General features: G+C 43.5%; 1 protein-coding gene and 1 long non-coding RNA gene across 2 annotated transcripts; both read left to right on the forward strand.

The window, feature by feature from the left end:
• The first annotated feature begins 1,694 nt into the window (after positions 1-1,694).
• On the forward strand, positions 1,695-3,660 carry LOC136473516 (uncharacterized). The gene is made up of 2 exons (XR_010762647.1): positions 1,695-2,338; positions 3,383-3,660. It is a non-coding gene; the product is annotated as an uncharacterized lncRNA (long non-coding RNA).
• Positions 3,661-5,354: 1,694 nt separating this feature from the next.
• On the forward strand, positions 5,355-9,863 carry LOC136477268 (uncharacterized protein OsI_027940-like). The gene is made up of 6 exons (XM_066475389.1): positions 5,355-5,469; positions 7,532-7,712; positions 7,818-7,968; positions 8,487-8,521; positions 8,606-8,792; positions 9,551-9,863. The coding sequence occupies exons 1-6, from the start codon at positions 5,465-5,467 to the stop codon at positions 9,643-9,645; spliced, it is 654 nt and encodes a 217-aa protein (XP_066331486.1). The 5' UTR covers positions 5,355-5,464; the 3' UTR covers positions 9,646-9,863.
• Positions 9,864-12,597: the final 2,734 nt, after the last annotated feature.

Below are 12,597 nucleotides of genomic sequence, written 5' to 3' on the forward strand. Positions count from 1 at the left end.
ATGTCACTTGAAACATGGGAAAACATGGCCTTGAAACAAATATAACATTTGTATTGTTTTTCATCGTTTCAGTGCATTCTGTGCTTGATTCTTGCGTGACCAATGTGTGATATGGCTAAATATATTTCTAAACACCTTAGCTATGCTTAGAAAGTCATTAGGAACAATGTTCATGTTAACCATTTTGACAAATTAAGTTTTCAAATAGTGGTTGACTTGTTTTGACTCCTGGACTCTTTGGTTTGACTGTTTAAAAAGTATAACTTAGAGTCTATGCATGTCTGAGCAACCTAAAGCAAAGTTGTAGGGAATTAAATTCTAAGCAACTTTCATTTTTGGTACATTTTCAAAAGAGGTCATTTTCTTGCTCAAAATAATGTTTGAAAGATGGCATTTTAAAATTTTCTTAAAAATCAATTGAAAAATTCCATTTCAATTTTTCTGGGCCGCCGCCTCGCTTCTGGCCTGCCAGCCGAAGCCGGCCCAGCGAGCTCCCGCGCGCCACGCGCCTCGCCTCGCTCGGCCCAGCCCAGCACCGCGCCAGCCCGGCCTGCCTCCGCGTGCCGCGCCTTCTTCTCCCGCGCGCCGTGCCCGTCGCCGCGCCACGTCCCGACCGCGTCAGGCGACGCCCGCCGCGTGTCCGCCACGCGCCCGGCTAGCTCTGACCACGCAGCGCGCTGACGGGCTTGAAGAGGAGCGCGCCCTGCTGCCAGCCGCACGCGCTCTGCCTTCACTCCTACCGCGCTGCCCTTCCCTCCGCCCTCGCCGCGAGCCCCGAGCTCCGTCCTCGCCACGCCCGAGCTCCGCCGGCGTCAAACTCCCTCACCACCGCGCCTTTCTCCAATTCCTCGTGCCCCGAGCTCCGCCTCGCCTTCCTCGAAGTTGTGCTCGAACTTGCTCCGCCTTCCGAGCACAGGTCGGGCCTCCCCGCGTCTCGCCGCCGACGGCCATGGCGCCGCTGTGCACGGCCGCCGTGGAATCCGTCTTCCTTCTCCCCTCCAGCCTCGCCTAGCTACCCTACCGAGCTCGCCTTCTCCTCGCGCGTCTCCTGTGCTCGCTCGCTGGCGCTGCCGTGGCCGGAGACGGCCGCCGGCCGCTGGCCGAGCCCCGCCGTCGCGCCAGCGCGCGCTCCGGCATGGCGCCTCGCCTCGGCTGGCCAGGCCGAGCCAGGCCGGGGGCTGACGCCCTGATGGGCCGTCTCCTCTCCCCCGCGCTCGGGCCGCGCAGGCCGGTGATGGCCATGGGCCAGCTGTTCCATTCGGGCCGGCCCAGCATTCTGAAATGAATTGATTTCCATTTATTATTTGTTATTTGAAAACAGAAATGGTTTGCAAAATATTTGGATACTCAAAGTTGCTCCAAATTTGTTGAAACAAATTTTTCTAGGTTCCTTATCACCAGATCTACTTGGGAAAAATTGTGCATGTCATTTTTGAGATACTTTTCTGTAGAACTTTATTTAATCATGAATATTGCTGATAACTTGAAAAATATGTAGAAAAATATATAGGCTTCAGAAAAATATGATTCCAAGTTTGTTAATCTTCTTGTGTCATGTACTCCTTAGGAAAAATCTGTTTCATGCATGTGCTGTGGAAAACTTTGGAGGTGTAGTTCAAGTGCCTTTAAGGGCTGATTTTTGTTATTTTTGATAGAGAGCAAACTTTGTATAAAACATGCATGTGGTAATTTTTGTACAGTCATTATATGCTATGAAGAACCTAGGAAAAATATTAATTCTGTTGTTTGACACTTTTCATAGTACAAAGTAATTTCATGCTCATTTTCATGCTATAGCTTGTCATTTTTGTGTAGGATGGTTTACTTATCCAAATGCCATGAAATTTTTATGGTAGTCTGTTTAGGGTAGTAGTATGCTACTGCAATTTTCTCAGATTTTTAGGAGCATCAGAAATATAGGTTGCTATTCAAACCTATTATTAACTAGGGTTTAAGCCAGTGTCGCTTTAAGTGTGATTAAGAAAGTCGTAAAGCTTTGGTGTATCTTTGAAGCATTTCATAAGATAGGTTAACTTAACATATTAGTAGTAGAAGAGAATGCAGTAGATGACATGTGCTTGTAGTATAGTTCTTAGATGATGTTGACTACCTTGCATTTCAACATATCCATTGCATTCATCTCCTTCGATGCACCGTTTGCATAATCACTTACACGCATTGCATCATACAGGATCGCAAACCGAGAACCCAGTCGTCATACCCGAGGAGCCCGAGGAGCAGCTCGAGGTGCAGCAGCAGGAAGTGCCAGAAGCCGACGAGGAGGACGTTGAGGAACTTCCGGAGTGCCCCGATCACCGTCCGAGCTCCTTCGAGAGAGGCAAGCCCCGGAGCATTTTTCTCCCGGTTTGCAATGATTTAATTAAATGCTTTACTTTAATTGATGCATTACGTTCAGGAGTTGTTTGCAACCGTTGCTGCATTATACCTTGTTTACCTTTGTTATACTATATCCTTGTTACCCTGGTATCCACAGTCGAGTCAATGCTTAGCTGGCTTAGACCGGTAGAAGTCGGGTGATTTCCTGTCACCTGCGAGCTATAGGTGGTTACCTGGATCTGCTTGGATGACTATGAAGTCATGGTATAACTAAGTGTTAAATGAAGTTGAGACCGGACGGAGACTTGCAGAGTTCTGGACTGTAGTGTTTCCGTCTGTGTCGATTAAGGACCGACCGTTGTTGGGCCTCGAGTCATGTTGAACGCATGCCTTACATTTAGCTGGCCGGATAAAGTACCTTCCGACCGCGAAGCTGGGAGATTTTTCGGGCCGAGTAGATTGCCCGCAACGCACTGTACCGGAGCAGGTGTGGTAGGACATGGGGGCGGGATGATAAGACCAAAGTGCAGTCGGTCGGCCCCCGGGTACATGTGGTTCCTGGCAAACTCGAGATTCCTGGAAAGTTGACTCGGTGATCAATATCTCACTTTAGCGGGTGAGTGAGGTTTGTGTAAGGAATAAATCACCAGCTGGTTAGGAATCGATTCGAATCGCCATCGCTCCTGGATAGTGAGCACTTGACTTGAGTTACTTCATCGTAGTAAATGTTATGGAACACTTGGACAGTTATAGTGAATATGACAGTATGGAAGTTGCTTAATGATCATTGGTTATCATTATCTGCTTAATCACATGTTTACTCTAGTATAGGTGCGAATCTAGTGGACAGGTTAATAATAATTAACTTGGCAATAATGCTTTTAGAAAGGTTCTTGAAATGCTAAAAAAATGCTTCTTTGCAAATGAGTCAGCCACCCCACTATAAAGCCCTTCATAATCCTTGGCGTCATTTATTTTCGGTTATGTCGGGTAAGTCTGGCTGAGTACCTTCTCGTACTCAGGGTTTTATTCCCACTTGTTGCAGATGGGCAGATGTACTATGGCTACTGTATCAACTGCCTGTATCCTGCGATGGGTGATGCTTAGGACCATGGGCATGGTCATTCCTTACGTCTCATCTGATGCTTTTGTTGGAGATGATCATTCGCTGGCACTATATTTGAACTCCGTGTGAGTGTGTGTGGTTTTAAACAAATGACTTCCGCTACTTTTTATTCGAACTTGTTTTGTAATAACTATGTTTAAACTCTGATGTATCTGTTATGCAAACTTTTATGTAATATGTGATTGGTGACCGCTAAACTTATTACGATCATGGCTGGGACATGAGTTAGTTTGAAATCCTTCGTGATTTCACGGACTACCGGGTTATACGGGCTTAAGTTTGCTAAAGCGTCTGCTCTAGCGGATGGTTTTTCTTACTTAATTTCGTATAATTGGTCGGTTCTGTCACAGCTGGTATCAGAGCATGGTTTAGCGTGTTACTGTTCACAAGTGTATTTAAAACAAAAAGGCATTGGAAAACGTGATTTTAAAACTATAAAGTATGCCAGTGATCATATCCTTTATGCCCAGTTAAGGACTTTAGGTGGCTTAATTAAGTATTGACTGGGGTTCTTGCATCATATTTCTCTTTCGTCGCTCATACGGCGTGCTATTGTATGAGTGCCACTTGTTTGAGTGGTAATGAATGGATCAATTGCCTCTACGCCTCGGTAAGTGTGAGTTGTGAGAGCATGATCGGATACACCGCCGATCTAGGGTGAATGCTTATATGGTGCTGGAGTAATTACATGTTCTACGCATGTTTTACCAAGGTATCTCATGTGAGGGTCTTCCGTCTGTGGAGGCGATGCCATCATTAGGATGATGATTCGGGTAGTTACTACCGTTGTACACGTATCGGGGGATTCGTGTAGAGCGTGTAGATAAAATTTTACTGCTTTTATGCATTCATTGGGAATTGGGCTAAAATGAATCTTCTGCAGGTACATAACAACGCTATCGTGTAGAACGTATTAGCTACGTAATTGAGAGATCGTTGTTATGCCACCGAATTCGTCGTTAGAAATTATTTATTTCCTAAGTTTGTGAGAACGTACGACACGAACATACATCATGTTACTTGTGCATCTCATTCATCTCATGCATACCTCCCCTTATAAATTGATTATCTCATTTTGATAAAAGTATATCACCAAAAATATGTTTCCCCGAAGTAATAAGAGAACTTTTGCTACAGATGGCCCGCACGAAGCAGACCGCCCGTAAGTCCACCGGAGGAAGAGCACCTCGACGTCCGTTGGCCCTGAGGGAGCACCGCACCATGGACACCTTCTTGAGCGAGTTTGGCATGCCAACTTTGCTTTGGAGAGTGCTCCATGATGTGGGGTACCCAGAGGGTCAAGAGCCGGTGTACTCTTGGAATGAGAGCTAGTTAGCAGATGATGGACTTGCAGTGGTGGAGATCACGGTTCCTGCTCTTGGTGATGCCTCAGATTGGGATGGTTGGCATTTGGAGTTTGAGGGTCACACTCCAGCTGAGGGTGCAGAGGGAGCAGCCTTCCGTGTCATCAGGGACATTATGAGCAGATTTCCCAGTGAGCTTGCTGCAGCTCTAGCTGGTACTTTTCCTAGGGACATTATGAGCAGATTTGATATGATTAATATATCTTAGAAAAATCATATTATTTTTTTTTGCAAAATTAAATGAAAAAAAAATTATATGAAAATTATAGATCTCGACGAGATCTACAACTTTCTAGTTTTGAGTTTTTTCATTTGAAGTCGTTAAGATGCTCAAAAAAATTAATAAAATATTTGAACTTAAGGGCATTTTCGTCTTTTCACACCTGCAGTTTAACGGCGTTAGGGCCCAAACTGACGGAAGTGGCATGGATGACACGAAAAAGTTGAAGTAGTGGCGCTGAAGACCGCTGAATTTTTTCAGGAGCACACAGGAGATTACGATCTTTTATAAGGGCACACACGAAAAAGTCTCCCCAAACTTCCATCTCTCCTCTGCTCTCCCAGCCTCCCACCCCCGAAAACCTCACGAAACCCTCGCTCCCCACCAGCCGCCGCCGCCTGTACCAGCCGCGTCAAGATGAGGTGAGCAAAAATCCGCCGGGTGCTCTCGATCCAGCATCTACTCTTCTCTCTAGATTCGGCGGTCTCGCTCCGCGGGTCGGTGGGAACAAGATCTTTCGCAGCGGCCGCCTACGGCTGCGCGGGCGGATCTTGGGGGCGGGGGTGCACATGGTCACGCTCTGCCGTGTCCATGGCTCAGTACGAGCCCTAGGGGTTTCCCGCCGAGATGTGGCTGGGCTCGATGGAACCGTTGGGTTTCCTGTAGTTTAATTCGAGTTACGATGTGCCCCTAGGGTTTGGGCGGGGCGCGTGGTTCATTTCGTGGTGCCGCGGTTTTGAATGGTTCTGTTGGTTGGGTGTGGATGGGTTGTTGGGGGCAAAGCTTTAGATGGTTATGCTGGTAACTGCAGATTATGGCTTGTTGTCCATGGTTTTGTGTGATGGTGTGGTGTCCATGTGTTCATAGTTCTGCAATTGCAGTTGCTTTTCAGTGCTGGTAATGGCTCACTAATTAACCATGCTTAGATTGATATGCACGGGTTTTGGAGATATACATGGCATTCATCTGGCATTTTTGGCACTTAAGTTTTGGCTTCTTAGTCTACAAGTCTAGTTTGTTTCAGATGTTCTAGTAATGTGCAATATGTGGGCAAATTTATGGTTTAGTTATTTGTTTCAGGACGTAAAGTTGATCGACATGCCTAGAGTGGCATGGTATAATTTCTGTTGTCCCATTTGGTTTTCATAGCTAGTTTCACAATCACAGACATGCCTAGAGTGGCATAGTTCTTTAATTGTTTTTCCATTAGAGAGTGATGATGCCTCTCATTCCTACAAACTTCTGTTCATTTATACTTTCCTGCATGTTCTGGTTCCAATCACCACTTCTACTCCTTCCAATCAAGTATTGTTCGGACATGGCATGCTAGCTAAAAATAACTTTGATAACTGCTTCTCTAATATATTATGATATTTTTCTAAAATCATAACACTGAAGTGATTTTTTCCATGAAATGTAATATGTTGCTACGTTTTGCATATTCCTTGATATTTTGGAGGCAGGTCTCCGATTGCATTTCTTATTTCTTAACACAGTTTGGCTATATTTTGACTGTTTAGCATTTGGGATTCTTTTTTGCCAATTTCTTATGTGACTAAATTATTTGGGCCGTGTTTCAACATTGAAAAGAGTACATATTTGCTTCCTGGTACTGCTTTCCTTGAAGGTGCCTGTCAACTATCATCTAACATGCATTACCGCATGCAAACGTTCAAAATGTAATACTAATAATGTTATTTTAAACATGAGATGCCAAAATTCTGCTTTCTGATAGTGATAGTTGGTAGTTTTATTCTGTCATGCATGACTTCTGTAATGATTCTCAACTTCATTTTTGTTGAATGGTGTTAATGAAAGTATGCACATGCTTGCAGCTGGGAACGATCTATGATTACTTTCTTGTTACAGGAAGTGTTAAGCTATCATGTTCTGTTTGAGTTTATGGTTATCTTTTCCTTTATAATATTTAGGCTTGGTGAGCCAACGTCAAACTTACCTACTCATTGGAGATGAAACCCAAGAGAACTCTGTCGGGGCATAACCCTCTTAGCGACGTGCCATATCGGAACCCGGGTATAGTGTTAAATAGGCAAGGCCTGGGTCGTCACCCTGTGACGCGCTGTGTTGTGATCTGGGCACGGTGTCAAGTGAGCAAGGACTGGGCTGTCGCATCCCCAACTTGCTTGGCACTGAAAGGCTTCGTTGTTGTTGTTGTTTATTCTGATCTATCTATAAACCAAATTTGATGGTAAAATATTCATTAGTTGGATAGTTTGGCTAGCCAACATTGGTACTAATGCTAATGGACAATTGGTTCTTGATTCTCTGTTTTTCTATTCTAATCACTCCTATTTGCTCTTGTGTATGATCGATAATACCCCTACACAATGGGTTTGTGTATTTGCACTAGTCCCACTTGTGGATTTATGCAGATGTTCTCGTGCAAACTATTAAGGTTGTAGAGAGGTGAATTCCTGTTTATATGTTGGTTTCTTGATTGACAAGTGGTATTGTCTTCTGTAGTCGGCACCCTGAAGTGAAGTGGGCCCAGAGGATCGACAAGGTTTACATCACTGTACAGTTACCTGACGCCAAGGATGCTAAGATCAATTTGGAACCAGATGGTGTCTTCACATTCTCTGGCAGTGCTGGTACAAACGTGTATGAATTGAAACTAGATCTGAATGACAAAGTAAACGTTGAGGTAATGCATTTTCATGTGATATAAATGTGTATAGGTTTATTTACTTTAAATCCTTGATGTTTAAAGTTGTTCCTCCTTACCCAATGTTACTTCTTAATATAACAGGCTAGCAAAATAAGTGTGGGGGTCAGGTCCATATTCTGTATCGTAGAAAAAGCTGAGGCCAAATGGTGGAAGAAACTTGTTCGAGATGATCAAAGGGCACCTCACTTTGTGAAAGTTGATTGGGACAAATGGGTTGACGAAGATGATGATGGTACGCTATGTACTTGTATTCTTGGATACTATTGAAGGAAATTAACTAGGGTGATACACAAACTGATACATGCACATGACTCGATGTCAGTACGCAAAGATTTGGTTTAAGTGTTTAACACTCCCAAGTTTAATGAGCAATGACGAACCATGATCTTAGTAAACCGCAGACACAGCAAGAACCTTGTTACTTGATAAATTTACACTGTGGAGTAGTGGATTTTTACCTGTAATTGCTTCTACCTGAAAAATATGTCATGGGCAACACCTCTGCCTTAGATTATACCCAAACACCACCTCTTAGGCATAAGAACAGTGTGCCCAACTTCCCGGAGGCTGCACACTTGCCTTAGATTTCACCACATCATTTTGTATATTCGATGTACAAGCTTAAATAGTGCAACGTTGTCATAGATATGAACTAGAAAATATTTTGTTTGACACGTTATGCAAGAAGATTGCCCATTATGTTGGACATGGGCATGTAAAAGTTCTTACATTTGTCTATTCCTTTTTTAGGTACTGATGTGAAGTTGGATGGGATGGACTTCTCGGTAAATAATTCTTTCACCAGTTTTTCTTCTAAGACTCCCTTGACATTGTGGCAAATTGGTTTGATATTTTTCTTTGTTTTGTAGAATTTCGCTGGTATGGGTGGTATGGGCGGCATGGGTGATATGGCTGGTTTGGGTGGCATGGGTGGTCTTGGTGGTCTTGGTGGCATGGGTGGCATGGGCGGTATGGGTGGTATGGGTGGTCTTGGTGGCATGAGTGGCATGGGCGGTATGGGAATGGATGATTTTGAGGATGAGAGTGATGATGAAGGTTTGTATTTCTTCTGCTGTTATACCTCTCCCACTTATTAGTTTTCTTGTTGCTTCTTTTAGCTAGAAGATAACAAAAATCACATGAAATCCAACTTATGTAATGTAGGTTGACATTAAGCAAAAGGTTGAATTGCTGAAAGATTGTAAATTTCCCATCTAGTAGTGAATTATGTAGTGCTAGTCAAATGTGTACATGTGCCATACTAATCAGTTTTCAATGCATGATCAAGAAAATCCATTATCCTTTTCCACAAGGGGATTACATATTCAATATTCTAATAAGAGGGTGCAATCAGATTTTGAAAATTATGAAATTACTGTTTGGTGTGAAATGCAGACTTGTGAAAAATGGTTTAACTAGATAATTTGAGTTTTAAAATTGAAGTTTTTTTCCTTGTTTCTTACGTAATTACATTGTCCAAAATGTTTGATATTAATGATTACTCCATTATATCATTATACATCTAGTGCTACATAATAAGCTTACATAAGCTTAACGGCCAGAGCAATAGTGTTGGTTCTTGTTGGCTTGTTGCTGAATAAACTTCACAGGAAGTTTATGGACCAAATGAAAATTTGATAATTTGGTTTCAGCGCAGTGTATACTTAGTATTGAGACCCTTATTTGTGTTTACATTTATGTGACCTGGATAACTATGCTGTAATGCTTATGCAGAGAAAAAACAACTACATGTAGTGTTGTATCAATCTGACATCCTAACATTATCATTTTTTTCCTTCTGCCCCCGTTTTTAGAAGAAGTGTCGAAACCTCAAGCTGCGGGCAAGGCTGTTGAGGCTGAGAAGACGGAGTCGGCGGAAGCCAAGACTGAGGCAACTCAGAGCAGTTGAAGATGCTTCCCACATGATCTAAACTAGATTGTATCCCCATGTTAATTCTGCTGAATCGGAGGACAAAGCTTTACGTTGTGGCACTGGCCGGTCCCAGTGACTTGCCATGAAAATTTACGTTGTCTTTAACTGGGCATCCGAGTGTCGTGCTCAGCATATTATGGATATTGTTTCCGTGATGCTTCCTAGTCCCCATTCATGTGCTGGAGTTTGGTTTACTGGATTGCTTTTCTTCTGTGTGGGTTTTGGCTTCATACTAAAGTGGAAAGCTGGGGCCTCGAATGGTCTGTTAGAATACTTTAGCGCATTTGTTTGGTTCCCTTAGAGCATCTCAATACAACTCCCACGGTAAGAAGTGGTAATGGGATAGGACAATACCGCATTCTGGATTATTAAGGGATATTCTTGTTTAGATCACTAATCACCTCTTCTAATATATTAGACCCACCTGTTAGATATTATCATAGTATTAGTACATCAACTATGATTTTTTTATGGTTAGATAAGTTTAACTTATGATACTAAATCAACCTACATTTTGTTACGAAACAAGTATATGTGTAATTGGTTGCTTGCTTTAGTCGTAGCCTCTATTAGACATTATGCAACATAACTCAAGCTAACATAAACATAGGAAACACAAGTAAATCACGTTTGGTAAATTGAGTTTCAGCACGAGAACCTCCATCCGTGTGGGTTAGGGTTTCAGCTCGCGAGATCCGCCGTCGGTGCAAAGGAAAAGAGAGAGAGAGAGAGAGTGAGTGAGTGAATCGCGCGCGGGCGGACCAACGGTGGTCGTGACGGCGGCGGTTGCTGCAGGCTGTGCTCCGATGGCGATGGCGGTCGGAGGAGGGCCGTAGGAGATGCGGCGCTAACTAGGGAAGGTGAGGGTGTGGCCGTCTTGAGCGGAGGTGAATTGGAGAGGACGGCCGTGGCGGAGCAGAGAAGGAAAACGGAAGAAGGCTCCGGTGGCTCGAGCTGTTTTAAGGGCGAGGGTGACGCGGGAGAGGCCTCCAACTCGTGCTTTGCTACTCCACGCAGGCAGTTGCGTGTAGGCGCGCGCGAGTGCGGCACTGAAGGGCGTGCGGGCGGCCACCGACGAGCAAGCGAGCAGGCAGCTCTCTAAGAGCAACTTTTGTTAAAGGGGATGATCAAGTTTTTGCATGGAATCGAGAGAACGAGTGAGCTGAAGATGGGGTTTCAGTCGCTACAGTGTCACCGGTAAGCTGTCTGCTCGCTTGCTCGTGGTCGGTGGGCGCCCCCCATGCGTTCAATCAGGATAGGGAAGGAAGAGGAGGGTAATTAAGTCATTTCGCATTGCTGTATAGGTGACTTAACATTACCCTTTTTAATAGAACCGATGGGCCAAATATGGAATGAAAAGTGGTTTCGAGGTCAAATAGGAAAGTTCAAAATGCCGAGGGCCATAGAGGGAAGGTTAAGTTTTAAGAGGACTATATAAGAAATTTTCTCTTAAACTAAACTAAATCTACTCTAGATCCCTGCTATCCGAGCTAGGATCGTTTTCCTTTGCTGCTTTGCTGGAGGTTCATCGGTGGCCTCTTCCTCGTCCTCTTCCTTATCCTCATCATCCTCATCCTCCTCAACGCCGTCACCATCATCATAAACACACAATCATCATCAGAGTGCCACGGACTTCAATCAGGAGAGCTCTCGTTGCTGGAGCCCCCATTGCCAATACTCGCCCAACGCTCGTATTCTTTCTCGTTGTAGTAGTTGTCGGATAGCTTGAAGCTTGTCATGATTGAAGTTGAAGGGAGTGAAGAAACCATAGGGGTAGTTCCAGAGGGCATATAGCGTCAATAATATTAGGACAATGAACATTCACGGAGATTTTTGACCGCCAATCCATATGTGGCCCTTTTAGGCCAACGGCGATAACTACTATCGTTGCTGGCTCGGCGTCTGAACCGGCAGTGACAAGGTCATTAAAGACCACCACCAGATCGTACTCTATGTCGACGATGAATAGACTTTTCACCACCAGTTCAAATAGTCTTAGCATCCGACCACCCCTCAAACCAGCGGTGAAACCGGTTATGTAATAAATGACAATGATAAGGATGCTACGATGACACTTTCTATAGTAGTGCAAATTCAGATGTGTAATGTTGAATGGTGATTTTAGTTTCAAAATTATTATCTGTAACTTGGTTTATATTGGTGGCTGATATGTTTATGTGAACTTGTTCTCCATTGTTATGTTCAATCAGGCTTTAGGAGATTTCCGGATTCACCATTGATTGAAGATATAGACTCTAGAAGCCTTATATTTGGGTTTAACTCATTCTCTCCTTTACACCTTACATGTCAATACATAATATGAACTAATATCGCTAAATTCAAATCGAGCAAGATGTTACATATAACATGAGTTTGTGATTATTTTACATTAAATATATATTTTCTAAAAATATAATGAGTACATATAAACCTATCCATGTGCTGTGTCAGATCGAGTTTGATTTGTGTGGACACTCTTTAGGTTAGCCTAACCCGACATGGAGTTTGTTTGGATGCAAAGGCTAATTATTAGTTAGCTAAAAAATAACTAAAATTATCTCTAGTGTATACAATCAAGAGGGTTAACATGTGAGCTAATTTTTTTAGTTAAGTCTTTAACCAGTTGTTAGTAAACTATCTAGCTAATCACAACTAATTGAGATTAATTTGTCTCAATTAATAACTAGCCATGCATATCAATCAGGTCCATGGAGCAATTTTTTGGTTTGCTCCTGTTCAACAAAAGACGCGTTGGGTTGATTTTTTTTGTTCGAGTCGTGGTCTCCTCGCATTGCACAGGCGAGAGTAAGGCTTGCCACTGACACCTTTCTCCAGACCCCGCACAGAGCGGGAGCTCTCTACACTAGATACGCCCTTTATTGTTATGTTTGATGGTATTCCCTTCGTCCAAAAAAAAAATGTAATTAT

The sequence above is a fragment of the Miscanthus floridulus genome, chromosome 8 (genome assembly GCF_019320115.1).
Source record: "Miscanthus floridulus cultivar M001 chromosome 8, ASM1932011v1, whole genome shotgun sequence".
NCBI lineage: Eukaryota > Viridiplantae > Streptophyta > Magnoliopsida > Poales > Poaceae > Miscanthus > Miscanthus floridulus.

What these genes read in the sequence shown, in the direction of transcription:
- LOC136477268 (XM_066475389.1), top strand. An exon ending in TGGATGGGATGGACTTCTCG is followed by an intron (nt 8,522 to 8,605) that starts GTAAATAATTCT and finishes TTTGTTTTGTAG; the next exon opens with AATTTCGCTGGTATGGGTGG. An exon ending in GGATGAGAGTGATGATGAAG is followed by an intron (nt 8,793 to 9,550) that starts GTTTGTATTTCT and finishes CCCCGTTTTTAG; the next exon opens with AAGAAGTGTCGAAACCTCAA.